The sequence below is a fragment of the Narcine bancroftii genome, chromosome 10 (assembly GCF_036971445.1).
Source record: "Narcine bancroftii isolate sNarBan1 chromosome 10, sNarBan1.hap1, whole genome shotgun sequence".
NCBI lineage: Eukaryota > Metazoa > Chordata > Chondrichthyes > Torpediniformes > Narcinidae > Narcine > Narcine bancroftii.
In genome coordinates this window covers 91,408,765-91,433,827 of record NC_091478.1, presented here as the reverse complement: position 1 = coordinate 91,433,827, position 25,063 = coordinate 91,408,765, and the positions used below count along the sequence as shown (strand labels likewise).

The window sequence follows — 25,063 nt, the reverse complement described above, 5'->3', positions numbered from 1 at the left end:
GGAGGTGCTTGCAAGGCGAACTTTGTAACCCTCCTCCGAGAGGGATAATCACCGCAGCACAGTGGCCTCCCCAGCCATCTGAATGCAGCCGCCTAAAATCAGAAATTCTCAGTTATCCAAAATTGTTTTGGTGCCGAACTGATGTCACAGGATGAAAATTATTGGGAACTTTGGCAAAACCTCTTAGTAGAATTTCAAGTTTTTGGTGTTGGATTAATCTTATTTTTGTTCAGGATTATTTTTTGGTCAGAATTAAACATTATTTCATGCTTAAAACACCTTCCCTTGTTGTTTGTGGTTGTTTAAACATTGATACATGATTTGCTGTTGCTACTGGGCTGTTTTTAAAAAATGACCAGATTTCTGAAAATATCATTTCAGAATGTCGATAATAAAGGAAGGCAGACGTATCACTGATGACTTCATCTGTGAGGAAGTGCATCCAACTGCAGCTTGTTACAAACTGTATTAAGGAATTGGAGCTGGAGTTAGACGCACTCTGGATCATTTAGGAGGCTGATGGAGTGATAGACAGTAGTTACAGAGACATAATCACAACAAGGAGGCAGGTCGCTGGCAGTCAGGTGAGGAAAAAGGAGCAGGCAGAAAATGCAGGGTACTCCTGACAAAATATCATTTATCCAATATAGGCCCAGTTCTGAACATTTTGGTTAATGGGAGTTGTACTATGAATTGTTTGCTGAGGCTTTTTTTTTCAATCCCTAGAGGATGCCAGCCCCCATCAGATTGAGGGAGCTAATCCGGACTATCCGGACAGCCAGAACTCAGGCTGAGGAACGAGAGATGATACAGAAGGAGTGCGCTTCAATTCGTTCTTCATTCAGAGAAGAGGATAACACCTACCGATGTCGAAATGTGGCAAAACTATTGTATATGCATATGCTAGGATATCCTGCACACTTTGGACAGGTAATCCAAAATTACTTAAAAAGGAATAAAGTGAAGGAGAATTAAAGAATTTATCATTTTTTAAAAACAATTTTGATTAGCAAGCAATAAATATTAGAGTAAATTTTGTTTTTGTATATCTGAATTGCTCTTAAAGATTTAGAAAATATTGGTGTGTATTAATCAATGTTACCCAAGTTAAGATAGTTACAGAAATATACATGGTATATATTATTAGCTCAATGTTAATTAAATACCTGATTTTTTTTTTGAGGGTAGGGATGACTTTTGTGACCATTGAAAAGATTCCAATTCTTTGAATTGGTGAAGGTGAATAAATATCCATTTATATATCTTATATTTAGTGTAAATTCTCTATTGAAGGCACAGGTTGAGAGTCGATGGATTTTGAATATAGAACATGAGGAAGGCGCCTGCTTCACCTTTCAAAATAAAATCATGGTTGATTTGGCCATGGACTCAGCTTCCCGTACCCACCTGTCCCCAAAAATCTATCTGTCTGTGTCTTCGATGCACTTCATGAGGGATCCTCTGCTGCTTCACAGATTCACTTCTCGAGGAGAAGCTACTCCTCCTCATCATTCTGCTCCCCCACTCACCCTAGTGTCACCCACCAGTGGCAACTATCTCCCTGTTTCTATCATAACTGTTCTTTTTTTTTGTCTATCTAAGATTTTCCCCCTTCATCACTGAGTGAAGTTTGAGGTTATCCCATCTTTCCTCGTAAGCTAACCCTCTCATTTCCAGAATCAACTTGGTGAATTTAATTTGCATCACCTCCAAGGCCAGCCTTTTTAAGTTAGGAGACCTGAAATGTGCACAGTGCTCGAGATGTGGCCTCACTCGTACTCTGCACAGTAGCAGCAAAAACTCCCTGTTCTTAAATTCATTCACTGCAGGCTAATATCAATTTTTAACATCAATTTGCTGCTTTGGTGCTTAAGAAATACCATTCAATGTTTGTTAACTAGTGAAATATAGCTGTTGGATTCTGAGAAGGGGAAAAATTCAAGAATTTTAAGTAGTCCTCTCTTTTTAGAATTTTGCATGGTGTTTCCTCAAATTTTAACATGTTTTCCTCTTTCATTACCGAAGTGTATTAAATGTCATGCTTGCCTTGGTTAGGTAGATTTTGGCCTTGGTTCTCTTTTAGTGTTGGAATTATTTACTGAAATGCTTATCGTGCTTTAGTGTTTTATGATGCACCACAAATTTGACTTTAAACAAATAACAAAATGTTTGAACTTGGTTCACGAGGAATACGTTTCAGGTTTCTGCAATTATTTTCAAAATAAAAGTTCACTTTGTAATAAGGCTTTCAGTTGTCGGACTGTAGAGCCAGAGCCTATAGTTTGTTCTTGAAATTTGATAAAAAAGCTTAAACAGTTCTGTTTTTTTTTAATGTTCAAGCATTGATAATTGGTGATGCGTAAATATTTAGAGTAACGTTTTATTTATTGCAGTTGGAGTGCCTCAAACTGATAGCCTCACAGAAGTTTACAGACAAGCGAATTGGTTACTTAGGTGCAATGTTATTGCTTGATGAACGTCAAGATGTCCACTTACTCATGACAAATTGTATTAAAAAGTAAGTACTGATTAATGCAGGTCCCAGATTCTGAATAGGATGTCAGACAAATTATATATTTTTGAGGTTACTTCGAGATCAATAATGACCATTGCATGCAAGTTTTCCTGCTTTTCTTGAAATGCCAGGCATGAGCAGGACAGGTACGTGGATGGGAGGGATATGGAATGGGTGCAGGTCAGTGGGACGAGGCAGAATAATAATTTGGCACAGACTAGGAAGCCAAAGGGCTTGTTTTCTCTGCTGTAATGTTCTATGAACTCAACAGTGGTGGCAATGTTAATAAGTAAAAACACAATACTAGGTAATAGGTAAGAATATGCTCAACGCAGTGCTTTTCTCAGTCATTCCATGTGCACTCCCCATGACTGTATTAATTTATTAAATCAGATAAACTTGAAAAAAACAAGTGATTTCAGTTTTTAGCACATTGAATACATTTATTTAAAAATATTTAAATGTTCTGAATTTCATTTGTGATTAAAGAAGAAATCATTAATGCTATGTTTTTTAAAAAAGCAATTACAAGCTGCTTAACTTTTCAATCCAGTCCATTTGGGTGAATGGAGCTCAGCTGCTTAAGCCAGTCACTCAGCACTGTATAGCTGAGCCTTGTTCCTGAACTCTGTGCTGATTCGAGAAGAGCATGAAGTCAATCAGGCTACGAGAGGAGCCTTGAAGTTAACTCCAAACTTCCAACATGCAACTCCGTCAAGGGATACAAAACGTGTATTCCAGGGCAATTGGTGTACAGATCTTCTGCGGTTCTGATACTGTATTGTTGGGGTTACATTTATGCAGATCAAACCATATGAATGTATTTGATTTACCATCAGAAGTATAATGGGTAATTAGTTGTAAGGATTCAGATTTCATAAAACAAACATGAATATTAGAACAATACAGTATAGGAAGAGACTCTTCACCCCACATGTCTAGACTGAACATGCTGCTTAATTTAAACTAAAACTTTGCTTGCTCGTGATTCTTAGCCATCTATTTCCAGCATATTCATGCATCTATCAAGAAACATCTTCAACACTACTATTGTATCTGCTTCCACCACGACTGATGACCTATTTCTGCCACTGTGAAATAAAGCATGTTTACCGGGGGGTAGATAGAATCTTTTCTCTATCAATGCTTATCATAATTAAATAAACTGCGATCAGGTCACCCCTCAGCCTTCACACCAGAGAAAACAACTTTCTGAAAGGCCATCAGTGGTCCTTTGGGAACTACCACCCTAGGTTCAATCACTGTTCACAAAAATTGTACTTAAAACGTCAAGAAATACTTTCACAATCAAGCAAATGTGGATTTTGCTTGATTAATGATTGATGGGAATTTGATTAATTGTGATTTTTTTTTCAATTGCTGAGTGCTGGGGTTCCATTTGAAATGTTTCTTTTCAGGGGAAGGAAAAGGTTAGCCAGGAACTTGGAGAAAATGAAATGAAGTTAGCATCCATTCTATATTAACCCTTGATGAGAGAATTATCATTATTCTGTAATATTCCTGTTCACTTGCAAAGGTTTATTTGTTTTATAAACTTAAACCAGGATGAATTAATTGAATATTATTCAGAACCACCTTCATGATTGATGCTTAGTTGAGGGAAAAGTCAAGATTGGTGTTACTTATTACTTCTACACCCTTTGATCAAATAAAAAGAATAACCACAGTATTAAACTTGATTGTGAAATTGCATCATAATTCTACATTAGACCTATTTTGTTTTGCAGTGATTTGAATCATAGTACTCAATATGTTCAAGGTCTGGCACTCTGCACACTTGGCTGCATGGGATCTTCAGAGATGTGCAGAGATCTTGCAGGAGAAGTAGAAAAACTACTAAAGACATCTAACTCCTACCTAAGAAAAAAGGTAAACTTTGGATCATGCTTCATTGTTACAAGGCAGTTTTTTTTAAATTCCTTCAAAAAATTATGAATTTAGTTAGACATGATCTTCCTTTCACAAAGACATGTTTGCTTTTTTTAAATTGATCCCCACATGTCCAAGTACAGGTGATGCAAACATTCGTATTTGGTTAACAATGAGGATGGAAGTCACAAATTGCCAGAAGATATTGGTAGGTAGAAAAGGTACAGTGAGGAAGTGCAGGGCAATGAATTTGCAGAGAACTAGCAAAGCAAGGTAATGCATTATAAATAATACAGTAAAATCCCATAATCGGGCACCTATGGGAATTGCAGATACTGAAAATGTGAATTTCTTGTTGACTGAAACTCACTTTTACAAGACTAAATAAAAGAAATGGAATTAAGAATACATTGTTTAAAAGACAAAAGACAGTCCAAAACTTAATTTTTTTAAAAAAATCAGTATTTTAGTCTTTAATGATGTAAAATTTAATCAAGTAATTCCCGTAACTTACAAAATTTAAATTAAAATTCGATCCCTGGTCACTGGTGCTGTAACGGTGTTGTGCTAGCCACAGCGCCAACTGTGCTGCTGTCTTAATTAACCTTTCTCCCCCCCCCCCCCCCCCCCAACCAAAAGTTTACAGTTTACTAATATGGACTTTTACTAGGCAGAGACAATTTGGGAGAGTCACCCCTAGTGGCGAGGCTCTTCATCCTAGGTGCTGCCATTTTATTCAAACACAACTTTTTCAACCAGCTGCTGCGGGTGGGGCATAACCAGGACTCTCCACTGTCTAAATGTTTGCTCCCTTCTTCACCAAGAGGTTGTGTATTGCTTTGGATAACATTTATTTTTACAATTGTAAACTTATTTAAATCTTTATTCTTATTTATTTTGAAAAGTTTTTTTTTCTCAGTTATTTGAATGCTGGATAATGGGGATTTTACTGCATTGAGAAGGATAAGGAGTTGGGAGTAAGTGCTGCACAGATCTCTGAAGGACATGAACTAGTAGATGAGGGGTTATAGATTGTGACATGCTAACAGGATTTGTTGGTGAGAGAATCTGTCTGACGGATTTGTTTAAAGGGCAATTAAATTGATGAGGCCTATACGATTAATTTGGTTGAAATAGCCCTTGACCAGTTCCCGCATGGAAGACTGAACATGAAGAATTTTTAAAAAATCTTTCAGTCTACTTTGGCCTGGCAAATTTCTGCACCCTCTTCTGTCAGATATTTAATTTCTGGACTGTTCCCCAAAAGAAGATCCCATTAAAAGCCCCCTCTCTGCCAACTTTTTTCATATTGCCTCATTGATGCTGGTGTCAGCAACAATTGCTTGATCTGATATGGCAGAGATGCTGCTAATAGATGAGAAGCACAACGAGATCACCGAGGATCGGATATGCAAAACAATGATGAGCCTTGGCACTGGGACAAATCTCTTTCTATTGCGTCTTGTATGATTTAGGTCTCTTTCTTTGGCTTGGCTTCGTGGATGAAGATTTATGGAGGGGTATGTCCACGTCTGCTGCAGGCTCATTGGTGACTGACAAGTCCGATGCGGGACAGGCAGGCACGGTTGCAGCAGTTGCAAGGGAAAATTGGTGGGTTGGGGTTGGGTGTTGGGTTTTTCCTCCTTTGTCTTTTGTCAGTGAGGTGGGCTCTGCGGTCTTCTTCAAAGGAGGTTGCTGGCCGCCGAACTGTGAGGCGCCAAGATGCACGGTTGGAGGCGAGATCAGCCCACTGGTGGTGGTCAATGTGGCAGGCACCAAGAGATTTCTTTAAGCAGTCCTTGTACACACCTCTGTCTCAGTGGCCAGTGGAGACTCGCCATAGAACACGATCTTGGGAAGGTGATGGTCCTCCATTCTGGAGACGTGACCCACCCAGCGCAGTTGGGTCTTCAGCAGCGTGGATTCGATGCTTGCGGACTCTGCCAGCTCGAGTACTTCGATGTTGGTGATGAAGTCATTCCAATGAATGTTGAGGATGGAGCGGAGACAGCGCTGATGGAAGCGTTCTAGGAGCCGTAGGTGATGCCGGTAGAGGACCCATGATTTGGAGCCGAACAGGAGCGTGGGTATGACAATGGCTCTGTACACGCTGATCTTTGTGTGTTTCTTCAGGTGGTTGTTTTTCCAGACTCTTTTGTGTAGTCTTCCAAAGGCGCTATTTGCCTTGGCGAGTCTGTTGTCTATCTCGTTGTCGATCCTTGCATCAGATGAAATGGTGCAGCCGAGGTAGGTAAACCTACCTAGGAGCAGGCTAGCCACCCGGCTCCTCAGAATGCTTGCTATTTTATGAAATGATTGATCTGATTGCAATTTCATCTTTGCACTCTTGTCTGCATGGTAACCTATCCCCTTTTTGCTTAACAAACATTTGTCTACCTTTGCCATTAAAAAGAAAATTAAAAAACCATGCTTCCAGTCTTTTTCAGGGGCAATTCCAAAGAGCTGCAACCCTCAGAATGTTGCCTCATTGATCCATTTATTTTTAGGGTGGCCATGCCTCCTCCAAATTTTAGATTCCACCACAGGAGGAAATAGGCTCTCCACATCCAAGTTGTTGAGACAGCTTAGGATCTTGTACATTTTGAGTGTCCCTACTCGTTCTTCTAAACTTCAGTAAATATAAGACTAGTTTGTCGAATCTTTATTCCACAAAACAATCCACCCATTCAGAGATTAGTTGAGTAAGACACCTTTGAACACCTTCCAACACATGATTGGTCTCATTTGTGGAAGGACATCACTGTAAACTGTTCTGCAGATCAGTGATCTCACCTTATGATAATTGGAGCTGAACCTTTACTTTGATAATTAATCAAAAACTTTTTTTAAAACCTTAAATACATACTATTTCTTTCTGCCTTTGGTGATTTTCTGGGATACACAAATCTCTCTACGTCTTGAGCTCCGCCATCTAAATAGATAATGCTTTTTTTATTTTACTGGCCAAAATTTTCCAGGTCATTTTCCAAGTTACTGCTGTTTAATCTATCTATATCCATTTGCAACTTTCTTCACCATATGAATTCCAAACTACCTTTGTATCACAAGTAAAGTTTCAGCAACTATAGCTTCACTGTCCTGCAGAATGTGTGCTGAGTCTCCAGCACCCCATTCTTGTGCCATATCATTGTTTAATTGTGCAACCAGTAAAAGCAAATTTATGCTGATTCCCTTTTACCTTTCAGCTTGCCGATTTTCTGTTTGTGTGCCACAGTGCTGCTTCCACTTGCTGCTGCCTCCTCGATCCAAAACATTCCTTCCATGTTCCTGTCCATAGATGTCAGGCTGCCCATGGTGTTCTCACATTTACACCCACATTTTTAGGGATTAATTGCTCAGGTGAAAAAAAAATTTAGCTCAGTTGGGGGGAGAAAAGTTTAGTTCAGTTGGGAAAAAAAACGTTTAGCTCATTTGGGGAAAAAAACGTTTAGCTCAGTTGGGGGGAAAAAACCATTTAGCTCAGTTGGGGAAAAAAAGTTTAGCTCAGTTGGGGAAAAAAACAGTTTAGCTCAGTTGGGAAAAAAAACGTTTAGCTCATTTGGGGAAAAAACGTTTAGCTCAGTTGGGGGAAAAAAACGTTTAGCTCAGTTGGGGGAAAAAACCATTTAGCTCAGTTGGGGAAAAAACCATTTAGCTCAGTTGGGGAAAAAAAGTTTAGCTCAGTTGGGGGAAAAAACCGTTAAGCTCAATTGGGAAAAAAAATGTTTAGCTCGGTTGAAAAAAAGTTGACATCAGTTGGGGGGGAAAAAAAGAGTAGTTGACCTCAGTTGATTAAACATGGCGGGACAGAAAATTGCAAGGGAGTGCTAAAAATTTGAGACACGGTGGGGAAATGAATAGGGAACATGTTTTTGTTTGATTTGAATTAATCTATATACTTTAATGCCCTGTCTACAGATTTACACATTTTATCATAATCATTTAAGGTGACACTTGGGCCATGAACTGGATTCACTGAGTTATGTAGGAATGTTGGAGACTGCCTTGTTCCTTTCTTGACCATTTCTCCTGTTCTTATTTTGCACCCAGCATTTTATTTTGCACTGCTTTTTCTTTTTCAAACTTTTTATTGGTTTTAACATATGCAAATCACATAGGTACATAGGATTATAATAATAAAGTAAATTAATATTTTGCACTGCTTTTTGAATGAGAGTTTGAGTTTTATTCTATTCATTTAAAAGCAGCAGATACAGAAATGCCTACTGTAATATGTGAGCACATCAGTAAACTACTATAATGCCAACAGTTAAACTGTTCAGTAGTGTCTTATAGTTATTTTGACAGAAAATGAATTTTCGATGGCATAGGGGTTTTCTGGTCCAAAAACACTATTTTTCTTAGAGTATATTGTTTGGCCCCTGACTCCTTGTATTTTTATGTGGTTTACAACCAAAAGGTTTGGCCAACTCTGATCTACTGCATCTGATGCTCCATTTGTGGGCTCCTCCACATTGGAGAGACTGGACGCAGACTATGAAGTCGCTTTGTTGAGCATCTTTGTCCTGGCGCTGTAATAGTGGGGATCTTCCAGTGAAAACCAATTTCATTTCCCTGCCCCATTCCAATGTTCATGGTTTCATGCACTGCCAAACTGAGACCACCTACAAATTGGAGGAACAATTTCTTGTATTCCATCTGGGCAACCTTCAACCAGATGGCATTAACGTCGACTTTACTGGTTTCCGTTAGGCCCCTCCCCCATCTGTGTGTGTGTGTATGTGTGTATCTCTCTCTCTTTCTCTCTCTTTTTACCCCCCTCCCTCCCCATCTTTTTCTTCTGCCCTCCTAATCCCATGTCCACCTATGGCCTCTTGGGTGTTGGACTGTGCTCCTTCTTGCCCCTTCTCTCTCCCCCTGCCTTTTTGGGTGCCTGTCTGCTTTTTGATCATAACTACAAAGGGCTTAGGCTTCATCGTTGGTTATATATCCTTGTGTCCCAAGGATACTGCGGGACTTCTGAGTTTTTACAGCACTTTTGTGTATAAAAGATAGATATTAGATATTCACTATTATCTAAATTTATGGGGTCCTTTCCTTAATTATTTTCGGAATTTATAAGATTATTGGATCCCATTTTTACGGTTTGGTTGTCCTTTCTTTCATGGATTAATGAAACACGTATGCTTAATCATAAACTTCACAAGAGAAAGGTTAGAATTTTAGTATAGTTTTTGTTTCATATACATTTTGTTTTTTGTCTCAAAGGTTGTTTACAGCTATTTGTTAGTATATGTTTTCTTTGGATATATATTCTTGTTGCCACATATGTACGAGCATAGATACAGTAGATATAATATAACTCCCTAAAAATAATGGAAAATAAAATTCACTATTATAAGTAGTGCAAGAAAAAATGGTGTTTCAATTTATGGTACTTTGGCCCATTTTAACTATTCCAAAGAAGGTACTATTGCCGATTATTTCTGTGCTTTCAATCAAGTGATTGAACTAAAGAACAGACACTTGATGTAATATTGTTTCTGTGTATACAAAAGGTTTTTTTTGGGGGTGGAAACAGCTAATAGTTTTCTTGGTATAATTAAATTAAAATGAAACAATTATGTAGCTCTGTATCTAAATTTTAACATCAAATTATGTGAGGATCAGTGCAGGTTTATATTTAAAATGTTTGCTTGCCAAGTTTTCGCATAATCTTTGATTCTTGACAAGTATTTTGTTTTCCCCAGGCAGCCTTGTGTGCAGTGCATGTCATTAGGAAAGTGCCTGAACTCATGGAAATGTTTCTACCAGCTACAAAAAATCTGCTGAATGAAAAAAATCATGGTAATATTTTTCACATTACATATGTCATTATGCTAAATTGTATGAGAGATGTTTGAAAGCTTTTTTTTTGTAATGGTAAATTTGTGTAATTATGATGCTGTTAACAAAGTTGTCTCTAATGTACACCATTAAAGCAGACACACCATTGAATATAAACTATCTTGATTTATTAATTGCATGCTATGAGAAAATTGAGTTTTCAAAAAATTTTACTCCAATGTAACTTTGGGCCATATTTGGCCTGAAACTGCCATAACAAGGGCAGCATGGTTAGCGCAACACTTACAGCACCAGTGATCGGGACCAGGGTTGGAATCCCACACTCTCTGTAAGGAGTTTGTGTGTTCTCCCTGTTTCTTCTATGTCAGTTGGATGTAATTGGGTGGCACGGGCTCTTGGGCCAAAAAGGGTCTGTTACTGTGCTGTATGTCTGCATGTATCTAAATTTGAACTTGTATGTCTAAATTTAATAAATTTAAAAGTTATGTATAAGATGTTGGGAAAACAGAAACATGCCCTTTAGCCCAACTCGTGGATGACCACCATTATTCCTATCTACACTAATCCCTCTTGCCTGCATTTCCCTCTCCTCCTTTCCAATCCGTGGATCTGTTCAAATGCCTTTCAAACAATGTATCTATCTCTACTGCTTCGTCTGGTCATTGCCACCCTGATAATACCTGAACGCTACCCAGTCTGCTAATCCCTCTTGTCCACCCCTTCCTTCTCATTGTTACATTTCAGATTAATCTCCACACCTTAATCCCGTTTCTATGTGATCTTTTGGACTCCAAAGTTACAGGTAATGACGGATTCCTGCCACCCTTCAATCTCAGTAGCATTAAAAGAGAGAGGGGGGATTTATTAAGATTCTTGTGATTTGACAATAATTCCTTTCATTATTTGTTAAGACTACATCCAATCTCATTATAGACTCAGAATGCAACTTTTATTTTCTCTTCAAATGTATATTTTCCAGATATACAGACAATTATAAATTAAATGCACTAAATCTCTACTGAGATGTGTGAGATATCATAGATTTTTTTTAACACAACCACACTCTGGCATTTAATTGTTATTTTACCCACATTTCAACAACACTTACTTTATGTGGTATTTAAAAGCATCATAGACTAAATGAAAAAAGAAATTAAACTGAACCATTTTTTTTAAACAAATGAAAATTTCAGTCATGCAGTAATACTTAATCCAGAATATATTCTCACATATTCATGAATTTAAATTAGTGTTTCTGTGGTATAATGTTTTTTTCTTTCCTATCCTAGGTGTACTTCACACATCTGTCGTTCTTCTCACTGAAATGTGTGAACGAAGCCCTGACATGTTGGCGCACTTCAGGAAAGTAAGTAACCATACTTTTATGTTCCTCACACTGATTGCAATTTTAGTAATGGCTAAACATTTCTGTATTTGAAGGTAAAGATTAAACCAATTCTATGTTTGTAAATAATTATTCTGTTGTATTTCTACACAAACTAAAATGGCAAATTCCCTGGAAGTTTAATTCATGGATTAGTTATAGAAAGCAATAAGTTGGATGTAAAATGTACGTTTAGCATCTGATTTTTAAGAGTTATCTTAAATAGTTTTATTACAGTAAATGTTATGTTAGTATTATGAGAGTTGAATTTGAATTCCCCTTAGAATTATTTGTAAGAGCATTTTAAGAGTTAGTTATTTTGGGGTGTTTGAGAACTTTCAATATAATCATACCGTCAAAATAATTATACTTGAACAAAGTAATATATTTGATTGGCACCTACCTCATCCACCACCCTAAACACTGGTTGGCTACAATATTGGCATTTTATGACTGTAGAATGTTTCATCTGCCAAATATTCTGCTATTATTTGCCCAGGCCACTCCAGCGGCTCCTTCCAAACCTGTGGCCTCATCCATCAAGTATGGCAAGAGTAGCAGGTACTTGGTGATACTTCCACCTGCATAACCTCCTCCAAGGCACACACCACCCTGAGTCGGAAATATATCAGCCTTCCTTTGTTGTTGCTGGGTCTAAATCCTACACTCATCCACCCAAAGCACTGTAGATTATTCTCACAAGAAGAACTTAAACAGTATAAGTAGGTGACTCCCATCACCACCTGAGGTTAATTTAGGCTTGGGCAGTGGCTGTTTCTGATGCACATTTGCCCAAAAATTAATAAATGATCCCTCATTAATCAAGACCAGATCCTTAAATATACTTGTGGTGAATCTCTGCTGAGCTGTCTGTCTTCCCTTCGGCGAGCCTTGCTGTACTAACATTGGCTGTGCATTATCTGTACTCCCCTTGGGTAGAACTGTGTCTGCACCCATTGTCTTTCATTATTGTACTGTTAGTTTCTGCTAATAAAAGCCATGATTATTGTTTGACCACATTGTCTTTGTCTACTTCATCAACTGGCACTTCAATACCAAAGATAAAGTTTCTGGAATTGAGGTTATGGGGAAACTGGAACCAAATAGCAATGGCAGTGTAGATCAGCCATGGAAAAAGATGCATGCTACTTTGATTCTTGAATATGAAATAAGGTATTTGGAAAAACATGCTCTATGTGGATGGGAAGGTCTTTAATTGAAAGCCTGGCATTTGGTTTCTCATCGCTAACATTCACAAAAACCGTGTTGGCTTGGCAGAATTAATTATTTTTTAACATGTTTCCCAATGTTCTCTCATCAGTGTATAATTTTTTTTATTAATTTTTCATTGCAAATCCAACATGATTCTAGAATGAAAAGGTAAGACTATATTCTGAAAATGAAAACAATAATTTGCTTGATGATTGAAAAAAGTTAATTTTTTGGTCAGGCAGATATAATGCACAGAATCACAAATATTTAATTTTTTCAAATAATAGTGGGCTCAGAAGTTGTATGCAGAAAAGAATAATTTGGTTCTTACACAATTGAAAATGTATACACTAACCTATGCACTGCAATTCCATGTTGAGTTTTTCATTACTAATACGGCCTCCTTATGTCAACATGATTTGATTGTTGCAAAGACTTTAATTTTAATATATTTGTTTCCAATATGTTTATTTGAATTCTTAGATCAAATTTTTTGCTTTTTTTTTGCAGTTGGTTCCTCAGCTTGTTCGAATCTTGAAAAACCTCATCATGTCTGGTTATTCTCCAGAACATGATGTCTCTGGCATTAGTGATCCTTTTCTTCAGGTTAGTCTGTGCTCCTGTAATCATTTCTCAAGATTTGAATATTTGTCGAGAAGTAACATAATTCAAGGCTATCTAGTGTCCTCCTGATTTTTAGCTTGTAATGATTGTTATCTTTTAGAGACCGTGTACACCCATCTGCTTTGATTGGACTTAAAAGAGCAATTCAGCATGGTTTAAAAACGTAGCGGAGCTTTCCAGTTGCAGTCCATATATTCACTGAAAGAAATCACCCTATGAAGGCTAAGCTTTGAGTTATTTGACTATCCCAGCTGTCTTCTTGTAGTATTGCCGTATCTTGCCAGCATAGTCTTGTATCTATATTGGTACCATTAGATTTCATTTCTCCCTTAATATTGTAAATTGTTGAATTTAAATAAGGGTAGTTTGGATTGTAGAATGCTGTGAGTGAATTTTTAAAACCAGTTCATCTTAGAGAAGGATACCAATTTTAATCCTGAAATTATATATGCTTTGTCATGTCTGCCCTAAAGACACATGCACATTCCTTGCTGAATACAGTGATTAATTTTTGTGTCTACTGTGCAGTTTCTGCATCTTTTTAGGGTGAGAAATGAAATTGAGTGTTATACCTGCACTGAATGAGCTGAACAATATTGTCATCAAAAACAGAAAATTGTAGAAACAGCAGGACAATCTACATAAGTGGAAAGAGAAACTGTTAATGTTTCAGGCCTGTGTTTTTCAAATTCTGATAAAAGAGCTTGGACTTGAAACAGTAACTTTCTTTTCCTGCAGGTTTTACCTGACCTGTATTTTTTTCTAACATTTTGTCTTTATTTCAGATTTTAGCCTTGTTGCTTTTTATTTTATTTTTCAATATACTGACTGGGTTAAAATTTTAAAATTTACCATATATTTTGGCATATGTCGAGTCATGAAACCCTCACTCAAAAATGGGGGTCGGTGTTTGACACTGTATCAACGTACAAGTCGACCCTGGAAGCACCTCCCCACTGCCGTTCCCCAACACCTCCCCACTGCCGTTCCCCAACACCTCCCCACTGTCGGGCGTCGCCATAACCCACCCAGACATTCTACAATTGTTGAGCCCAAGATCTTCGCTCCTACCTGGGTGCCTAAGGTCACTGCTCCTGCCACGTAGGTCCGAGCTTCCCGCTGTGCCAAGAGAACGAGATTACCACTCCTGCCCGGTATACTGAGGTTTTTTTTAACTTGCTTAATTTACAGCATTGTTACTTGGCATTTGGGGTGTTGGAAAAAATTTTTTGGGTTGTTTTTGGGAGCCCTGGACAGCCTGAAAATGGGGGGGGTCACCTTGTATGCCTGATATACCATAAAACCATTAAAATGAGGCTAAAAAGGGGGGTGGTCAACCTATCTGTTGGTCGACTTATACGCCAAAATATATGGTAGATCATTTTAGTATCTGCTTTATGATGAATGGCTGAAATATCAGCCTTGTTTTATATGCATGTGCTTTGATTTAACTAAATTTACGAGAAGAGTTTAGTTTAATATGGAGATGTTTATAAAGAATGGACAGTTCAGTTTTTTTGCTTGAGGATCGTGGAAACAACTTGCTTGTAAGCAAGTAGTAGCCACCATCAATGTCCTTAAGAGGAAATGCAAGGTTTTGTGGTGTGCTGAATTATAGGGTAATGAGAAGCAATATTGTCTTCTGAAGAATGTGTATGTTCGATTGCCAATCTCAGTTCTGTGCTTCTGTAGTCTCATGGGTAGGGAAATAACATGGTAAATGTAAAAGATTTTGAAATGAAAGTCATTGATCCCAGCGTTGAGTCTCCTACTTAAACCATGGAAGAGAAGTGAAGAATTCCTTCATGGTGTTATGGACAAACAGTCCTTGTTATGTGACAAGATGAACTTTTCATCTGAACAGTTAAATTATGGTGACATTTAGATTTCAAATTTGTTGTCAGTACAGACATGACATCATATACTTCCTTGAGATTCTTTTCCCTGCGGGCAAGGCAGAATTTTTGGTAGTGCAAAAAGAACTGTACACAATGTACACGTAAACAAATAAAGAAATGTAAAGAAACTCTGCAAGTCAGCGAAAAACAAGTAAAATAAAGTGCAAAAGTAAGAGTCCTTAAATAAGTCCCTGATTGAGTTTGTTGATGGAGTCTCTTGATGGTTGGGGGTAGGGGGAGGGGGGTAGCAGCTGTTCCTGAACCTGGTGGTGCAAGAAGTCTTCCTGAAAGAAGCAGCCAGAACAGAACCTGTGATGTGGATCCTTGATGATTGCTCTCTTCTCCGACGGCAGCATTCCTTGATGGTGGGAGGGGGTTTCCTGTGATGTCCTGGGCTGGGTCCGCCTCCAAATTTAAAGGGCTTTACGCTCAGGGGTATTGGTGTCCCTATACCAGACCGTGATGTAGGTAGTCAGCACACTTACCAACACATCTGAATGAGGATTTTGGAGGTGAAATGGGGTTGGTTATCTACACTGATCTGAATCAAATGTATTGTTTTGCATGTGGCTTGGTGGGATATGATGTGCTTTACTAGCCACTGTGTTTTTTTTAAAAAATTTTTATTTTTCACACCATAAACCACACTGACCAAGATGCATACATTTTCTTTTTCAAATATATACAGTGTCATTTTCTCCCCCCCTCCCTCCTCCCATCCCACCCTCCCTACCTCCCCCCCCATTCATTTAAAGTACAAAATCTAAGACGCATTAAACCAGTCAAACAATGTTGTCATTCAATATAGATAAACAAGAAATTCCACTGAGTCAATTCTTTTAATTTCCTTATCCTTTCGTTAATTTAGGTGATAGATGTCCCCGGTAGGTTTTCTCTATTGTGTTTCATGTATGGCTCCCATATTTGTTCAAATATTTCAATATTATTTCTTAAATTATATGTTATTTTTTCTAATGGAATACATTTATTCATTTCTACATACCATTGTTGTATTCTCAAATTATCTTCCAATTTCCAGGTTGACATAAAACATTTTTTTGCTACGGCTAGAGCTATCTTAACAAATCTTTTTTGTGCACCATCCAAATCAAGTCCAAATTCTTTATTTTTTATGTTACTTAGGAGGAAGATCTCTGGGTTTTTTGGTATATTGTTTTCTGTAATTTTATTTAATATCTGGTTTAGATCTTTCCAAAATTTTTCTACTTTCTCACATGTCCAGATTGCATGAATTGTTCCCATTTCTTTTTTACAACGAAAACATCTGTCAGATACTGTTGGGTCCCATTTATTTAACTTTTGAGGTGTAATGTATAGCCTGTGTATCCAGTTATATTGTATCATACATAACCTCGTATTTATTGTATTTCTCATCGTTCCAGAGCATAACTTCTCCCATGTTTCCTTCTTTATCTTTATGTTTAAATCTTGTTCCCATTTTTGTTTAGTTTTACCATTTGTTTCCTCGTTCTCCTTTTCTTGCAATTTAATATACATATTTGTTATAAATATTTTGATTGTCATTGTATCTGTAATCACAAGCCACTGTGTTTAAGGTTATTGATTTTGATTTGATAAAATCAATTAGATAAAATAGATAAATAATTGAGGTAAAAACATTTTATAGACAATAAAAAATTCAGAAAGCTGGAATCTGAAATTTTTAAAAATGAACAAAATCTTTGGGTTAGGCTCCTTCTGAGGAGTAAGGAATTGATTTAAATTTCAGGGCAATGACCTCTGTTCATAAAAGATGCCTCATCACTCAGAGAGAGGTGGCTGAGTGGAATTGACTTCCGGAAGAGGTGGTTGCAGCAGGGTCAATTTTGTCATTTAAGAGAAGGTTGGATGAGTGCATGGATGTGAGGTGTTTGGAGGGTTATGGACAGGGAGCAGGTACATGGGACTAGTGTAGTTCACTTAAATCGGTGCGGACTAGAGGGGCCGAGATGGCCTGTTTCGGTACTGTAATTGTTGTTGTATGGTTGTATCTGATTATCTAAATTTTGTTTTAAAATTTTAAAGGCTTTGAATAAGTGAAAAAGGATATAAAGATATAAACAATAATTTTGAAACTGATGTAAAATTCTGCAATGAAATCAAAAACTTAAGCCTAGAATTTATTTTTGGAATTGCTAAGTATATTAGTAAACCGAAGATTTTCAGTGATATTGACAGCAAGGTAAAGCATAATGCTAAGTGCTGCAGTATAAATTTTGTTCTGAACACTTGCAAAAATTTCAGACCAGTTGAACAAAGTTTACTTACTATGCTACGCTTTGAATACCGGTAAATTAAAAAAACCTCACCTTTTTGCATTTTCTATTCTAGGTTCGAATATTGCGGTTATTACGAATGTTAGGTAGAAACGATGATGACTCTAGTGAAGCTATGAATGACATTCTTGCACAGGTGAACATAAAGCAGCAACGTTACTGATGGTTTGTGTAAGAACTGGAAATCGGTTTTCAGAATTTGAGGTTACGACTCGTCCTGGCCTCATTCCTACATGTTTTTATGTGTACAGATAAATGTGCAATTTTATTCTGACCGATTCTACTATTTGTATAATGTTGATCTTTTTAAGGTAGAGAAATGGGAAAATCCTGACTAACTACCTACAGCTAGTAGATTTTTGTGGTTCATAATAGTTGTCAATTAATGTCATCTCAGACTTTGCTGTTTCAAATTACCTGCATTAAATGCTCATGAAACGAGAGAAATTTATGTTGACAACTTGCGTATATTTAACTATTTTTGGACTTGGATAAGTCGCAAGTTTTGGTTTCTTGCCTTCAGTGTAATGGTTTTCTAAATTTGCCATCTCATGCTTGCATGTATTGCAGATACTACCTACCAAATAATGAAAGAAATTAATGAAATTCTTGAAAAAGTTGCTTATAAGAGACTATTACACTTGAAAAAGAATCTGAAAAAACTTGAAGGGATCAATCTGTATTTTTTAATTGTGCTGCGTTAACTGTGTGTGGATTTTTTTAAAAGATGGTTTGAAGAAGCAAATTAATTTTTTTGGTGTATTTTCTTTCTTAGGTTGCAACAAACACAGAAACCAGCAAAAATGTGGGTAATGCAATTTTATATGAAACTGTTTTGACTATAATGGACATCAAGTCAGAGAGCGGACTGAGGGTATGTTACATAAATTTTAGCTTTTGGACAATCTTAATTAAAAATCAAATCAATGTGGTTCAAAATTTGGCTGGGGGAGATAAGAAAAATACCACTAGGCTCCCAAAGAAAGTTTTTAAAGTATTTGGGAAGGTTACTGAAGAAAAGAATGCTGCTCTGTTTTGCTGTTTGAAAAGAAAATGACCATCCCAATTTCTATTTGGAAAGAGGAGCTGGTGCTGGGGATCTTAAAAACATATCAAGGTCGATAAATCTCCAAAGCCTGATCAAATGCATCCCAGTACATCATGGGAAGACATTAGAATTGGTGTGGCAGTGACATTTGGGATAACATCATTGAGCATGTGTGAGGTGCCAGATGATTGAAGTGTGGCTGATATTCTTTTATTTTAGAAAGAGTATAATGATAAGCCAGGGAGCAACAGGCCAATGAACTTCATGTCAATTGTGGGTAAATTACTGGAAAGGATCATGAGTTGCAATATCTACTTGCATTTAATAAGGCAAGGATTGATTAGGGATAATTGGCATGGCCAAACTTGAGTTTTCCCTTTGAAGAGATAACCAAGATTGCATGGGATCCAGGGCAATTGGATGTAGAAATGGCTTGATGGTTGGAGTGTGATGATGTTAGTGGAGGGTTGTTACTCGGATTAGAGCCTGTGCTGCAGGAATCCACCTTTAATCTTCTGTTGTCATCTATATTAACAACTTGGATAACAAAGTAGTTTGTGGATGACATAAAAATTGTTAGTATTGTGCACAGTGAAGGTTTTCTAAGATTACAGCAATATCTTGATGAACTGAAAGTATGCCAAGATGGAACTTAATCGAATAAGTGTGAGATGTTGGACTTTGGTAGGTTAAACCAGGGCAGGACATACAAGGTGAATGGTAGCATTCTGGGTGTGTTGCAGAACCAGGGAACTTGCGTTTACTGGTACAATGTTCCATAGAAGTAGTGGCATAGACAGTTGGCAAAGAAAGCATTTAGCATGCTTGCCATCATTGGTCAGGGCATGGAATTCAGGAGCAGGGGTGCGTTGTTATAATTATACAGCGTATTTCTGAGACACATTTGAAGTATTGTGTGTAATTTTGCTCGTTGAAAGAAATTGATAAACTGGAGAGGGTGCAGAAAAGATTCCCAAGAATGTTGCCAGGGCTGGGAGAATTGAATGAGGAGAGGATGTATAGGCTGTGACATCTCTCCCTGTACTGTGGGAGGATAAAGGGGACATTGGAGAGTTATAAAATCATGAGGGACATGGTGAAGGTAAATAGTAATATTCTTGTTGGTGAACCTAAAATGAGAGGGCATAGATTTTAGGTGATAATAGAGAGATTTAAAAGGTTATTGCCAGTAGAAGTGGGAACAATTGTAACATTTAAAGGGCATGTATAAGCGATAGAAATAAGACAGTAATTGTTTCAAGGGATTTAGGCCAAATGCAGGCAAGTGGAAATAGTTTGGTCTTTATGAACAAGTTGGGTGGAAGGATGCTTGGAAATTATTTGACTTCTTAAATTGGAGCTATTCTTTCTGGTGTTGTCAAATGATGAAACTGTTGAGTGATCCACTGGCAGAGTTTTCTGTAACCATGTTGATCAACAACTATCTGAGACAATACATAACCAGAAAAAGGACTGTTTGGGTAACTATTCCGAAATGCTAAAATTCTACACATTTGTCTGCCATTTTTCTTTAGATCGAGTGGGACAGATCATGAAACTAGAAATTGGAGTGTATATATAGCATACAAATTGTTTGGTTTATTTAAAGACAGTTGACCCCTATCAGATTAACTGCCACATAATTTCTGCTTTGGTGGCCTCTCTGACCATTTTATTTTTACTGAGAGGTTAGTCGCCCTCCTTGAAAATGGTACTTCAAGAGTTGTTTTGTATCTCACAATTTATTGCACCCACATAAAAATTCAGTAGGAATTCAAATGTTAATAGTTTTACTGGATGTTTGGAGTGTGAAATTCACTCTACCAAAGCCAACTTGCTTTAATTCCTGCAATGTGATGGTTAGTTTCATGAATCATTTAGGTCACATTTGAAATGTTTTACAATGGGATTTCAGTACGAAACAGAATTTTGATACTGTTGAACTAATTAACTGATCCATTGATAGGTGAACATCTATTTTGATTGAGAGAGCACCTTATCCTGTAATCCTGTATTATATTGCAATATTGTTTTCATAGAACATTTCCAATTTGTGTGTTGATAAGAGTACCAACAATTCAGGATGCCAATGTATATTGTTTTCATTAGGTGCAATCTTACAAGTAGGCTGCTCTTTCTACACAGACTATGAAAATTACAAGAATTTTGGCTTTAGCATATCATGATGGCTGGCTATCAATTAGCAGCCTAGTACTTGATCTGAAGAAAATCCCATTGTGATGATTGAACAATTTAAAATAATTAAATCTTAAATTTGAAGTTAGTATCAGGAACATTTTTCACAAACCTTCTGGATTGTTGTGATATAATATTTGCTTTGTGAATATCCTTTCATGAAGCAAGTCTGTTATCCTTGTTTGATGTGACAAGTGCAACTGCAAATATAGGAATATGATGGACTCTGAATCACCCTGTCCAATGGTCCAGCCAACCAGTCAATTCAGGAGGCAGTGAAGAATGGCAATGAATATTAATCTTGTCAGTATGCCATTGTTCCATAAATAAAGGAGTGACCAGTGGAATGGGAACCACTGAGGATTAATTAGTATCACGTGAAATATCAGAGAAATTAAATGGATTAAAATCAGAGAACCCTATAATGGCCAGTATCCAAGGTGTTCAAGAGTTAATGAAGTGCATTCATAAATATCTTTTAAATGTTCTTTGGATTCTGGAAGACCAGTAAATGAAAGGTAGTAAATGTAAATTTCCATGCATGCATTAATGTCCAAATACAGAAAAATATCCATCATACATCTCAAATCAATAATACATGCTATTATTATAACCCCCCCCCGAATCCCTCCCGCCCCATCCCCCATAACCCTAAAGGCCAGAAAGAAAAAAAGATGGAAAAAAGTAAGAAAAAAGGGAAAAAGAAACACATCTGATTACTAAAATTTCAATACATTCAGTCATCTATTGATTCCAAGGAATTGACAAGGTTCTCGTGTGTTTGTTTCCCCTATTTTACTACATTCTATTTTTACCCCAACTGGTATTTTATCAAAGTCGTACATTACATTAATAAAATGCATCTGGGCTGCTTTACAATAGTTATTTATAAATGGAATTTAAGATTGTTAACAGCGAATAGAGAAACTTTTATATGGAAACATTTAATTGAGCTTTGGAATAAGGTTGACAAAGATATTGGAGGAGGGTTTTAATGTCAAGAAGAACACCCTTATTTCAAAATACATTCCATTTTTTATGGGAAATCAATTTCTTAAGATCTGGCAATGTCGTGATATTAATAAGGTTGAGGATTGTTTTGAAGCAGGGAAATGTATTGCTTTTAGTAGAATGAAGGAGAAGTTTAAGTCTCTGAGAACACTAGACACAGGTTATGAGATTCTTGTATGAAAAATTTGGTCAATATTTGTTATTGCTTGAAGGGACAGAAGTGGAGTCATTGTTGTGTAACAGTGATATAAAGAAATTTATTTCAGTAATGTATAGGTTATTAAAAAAAAGCACAAAGTAGGGGTTCATAATTCAAGACACAGATGGAAAGTAGATTTGAATAAGCAAATAGATGACTGCAATTGGATTGAATTGTGTAGAGAAAGTATGAAAATTACGATAATGTGAGGTATAGGTTGGTACGGTATAATTTTATTCATCAGTTATATTTGGCACCACAAAAGTTAAATAAATTGAATCGGACTTTCTCGGATTTATGCTTTGGATGTGGACAGGAAGTTGGTACATTTTTGCATTCTACTTAGTAGTGTCCTAAGGTTAAACCTTTTTGATTGGAAATAGATAATTTATTAGAATGAATAATGGGGGTTAAATACCAATAGGATCCAGTGTAATTTGTGATATTAGAGGGGTTAAACCTAAATTAAAATTGAATATCCATCAAGTGAAGTTTGTTCAAATTGCTTTAATGACAGCTAGAAAACGTATTGCTATAATTTGAAAGTCTGTTCATGGATTTGGGAATGGAAAGGTGTCATGTGGAAGTTCGGAGTTTTATACCACTTGAGAAAATTGCTGTATGCAATTTAAATTAATCCAGAATAAATTACCATTAAAAGGACCGGGTGTTAGGAATTTCAGATGTCTTAAAGATGGATAAATCACCACTGCTTTAGTAAGTATATCCCAAAGTACATGAGAGGAAATTGCTGAAACCCTTGACGGATTTTCTAAATCCTAACCACACATGAGATGCTGAACGACTGGGGGGTGGTGAATGTAATACCTTTTATATTCAAGAAGGCCAATAGGGATAAGCGAGATCAGTGAGTCTAATGTCAGTGTTAGGGAAGAAATTGGAAAAATTCTGAGGCACGGGATTAATCAAAGATAGCATGGAGGAGATCCTGCTTGGCCAATTTGTTTTCGTGAGGTAATGGTGTATTGATGAGAGTTTTGTTTGAGGGTAAGGGCATAGCTACAGGACTGAGATGAGAAGAAATTTCTTCTTGGAGGATTATGCATTTTTGTAATTCTGTAACCTGAGGTATGAGGATGTCGATGTTAGTAAATTCATAGCCAAAAGATTTTTGGACTACAAGATAAACAAATGTTATGGATTGGGTAGGAAAGTAGAATTTGCAGCCATAGATCAATTCTTCATAAATGGCAGAGCAGCTATTTTATGGCTTTTTATTTTTTATGCTTTTGGAATCAAGATTATGTACAATCACTGGACTGAATACTGCAATCAAGATTGAAGCTGATTAACAATATAGATGGCAAAGGGATTTTCATCAAGCTAGATAGTTTTGCAGTGAAAGGTAGAGGCTAAGGCGGTGGGTTCTGTGGTTTGACAGCATACAAGACTCAGGCATATAAGACCTCCCCCCATTTTAGCAGGGAATATTAAGAATTAAAAAAAAACTTATTTATGGGTAAGCAGAATGTTCTTAATTCAGTTCTTACTCACTTTGCGGCTTTTTGACAGGCCGCCCAGCCCCATGGCTCAGGGTCACCACTGGCAATCCGCAGATGATGGCGAATGGGTTCCTCCTGCACCTCTTATGCTGCTGGTGGGGGTCTCTGTAGTCGGCCTCTCACTAGAGGAAGTGAGCAGCGGTGGCTTCGGAAAACACGGGCCATCTAAGGGAAGGGCACCCACAGCATCGCTGCGGGCTTCTTGAAGCTGGGTGTGTAGCTGGCGACTGCTCGGCGGCCATTGTAGCAATGCTGAATGGACAGTGGGCGATCGCTCTCTCCCTGAGACTGGGGCCACGCAACGATGATTATCACTGTCGGTGTTACTCACTAATATCGCCCTAATTTCAACTTTGTATACAAGGGGATCATTTTGAACCAATTTTTAGGGGAAAAGGCACATCTAAAATGTCGTTAAATACAATATTTCATCATGTAGAGGGTTGTAAACTCTTCAGTTCAGATTTGTGGATGCTCAATTGCAATATACAGGTATACACCGCTGAACATCCATGATATGTTTTGTGAAATTGGGCATTATGCAATGTGGAGCAAACACCATATATACTTAACAAAGCTATATGGGGTACAGTAGTGTACCTGTAAACTTTTTATTTGCAAGTAGGGATCAGTTTGGGGACTGACACAGGGGTGTGGGGAGAGAGTGGGATCAGTGTGGATATACAGTATACAATTTCCTAGAGCTAGCGATCACTTTTTCTAAATTGCTGCAGACTTGCTTGCGGTAACTAAATAATTATAGGACCACAGACGTATATGCAGCCAGACATTGCCTGGACGTCAAACAATTGTTAAGCGGCACATACCTGTATATCAATACTAACTTGGACATCATATCCTTTGAGTTCTTTGATGTTTAAGCAGTAAAGTAGCGCAGGATTGGTCGTGTACATGCTATTTAATGGAACAAGCTCAAGGGGCAGTTTGGCCAATTTATTTATTTTCATTTGTTAGCTTTATATTGATGGGAAAGTAGCACATTTGAGTCCTTTGGAATATTGTATTGTAAATTTAAATATGTCAATTGCAAACCTCGAATTATTTAACATCAAAATAAATTGATATATTATAATGCACTTGTTCTGAGTGTTCCTTCATCTCCCAGAGAAGGCAAGCACTGGAAACTTAGCATGGTGACAAAAATTGAAATGACAAAAATATGGAAATATCCAATAATTTAGCCATTTTGACTGTGCAAAATTTAAAATTGTTTTAATTTGATTGTGTTTAATTGACTTAATATAAATATCATACTATTTTATTCATTTCAGGTTTTAGCCATCAATATCTTGGGACGATTCTTACTAAATAATGACAAAAATATTAGGTATGTTTTAAAGCAGTTTGTTGAAATAAATATTGACAAGAAGGAAAGCAAATATTTTGCTTGGTTTATATACAAAATACTGTGAAGAGAGTTGTGAGTAGGACAGAATT

General features: G+C 37.1%; 1 protein-coding gene, 1 long non-coding RNA gene and 1 other non-coding gene across 5 annotated transcripts in view; all 3 read left to right on the top strand.

Moving 5' to 3' along the window:
• The window catches only part of ap1g1 (adaptor related protein complex 1 subunit gamma 1), an 80,645-nt gene that overhangs the window by 10,597 nt on the left and 44,985 nt on the right, over window positions 1-25,063 (top strand). For 2 of the 3 annotated variants that reach the window (XM_069901819.1, XM_069901820.1), the window contains exons 2-11: window positions 382-584; window positions 727-930; window positions 2,394-2,518; window positions 4,264-4,405; window positions 10,117-10,213; window positions 11,503-11,579; window positions 13,320-13,415; window positions 17,684-17,764; window positions 18,404-18,502; window positions 24,898-24,953. In XM_069901819.1, the coding sequence (XP_069757920.1) occupies window positions 730-930; window positions 2,394-2,518; window positions 4,264-4,405; window positions 10,117-10,213; window positions 11,503-11,579; window positions 13,320-13,415; window positions 17,684-17,764; window positions 18,404-18,502; window positions 24,898-24,953 (974 nt within the window). In that variant the 5' untranslated portion in view covers window positions 382-584; window positions 727-729. The remainder of the gene's footprint in view (window positions 1-381; window positions 585-726; window positions 931-2,393; window positions 2,519-4,263; window positions 4,406-10,116; window positions 10,214-11,502; window positions 11,580-13,319; window positions 13,416-17,683; window positions 17,765-18,403; window positions 18,503-24,897; window positions 24,954-25,063) is intronic. The other variant, XM_069901818.1, reaches the window with a different exon arrangement.
• LOC138744935 (uncharacterized) lies at window positions 18,511-24,702 on the top strand. Its single transcript, XR_011345879.1, has 2 exons — window positions 18,511-20,157; window positions 23,616-24,702. It is a non-coding gene; the product is annotated as an uncharacterized lncRNA (long non-coding RNA).
• On the top strand, window positions 20,048-20,134 carry LOC138745151 (small nucleolar RNA SNORD71). The gene has a single exon (XR_011346072.1). It is a non-coding gene; the product is annotated as a small nucleolar RNA SNORD71 (small nucleolar RNA).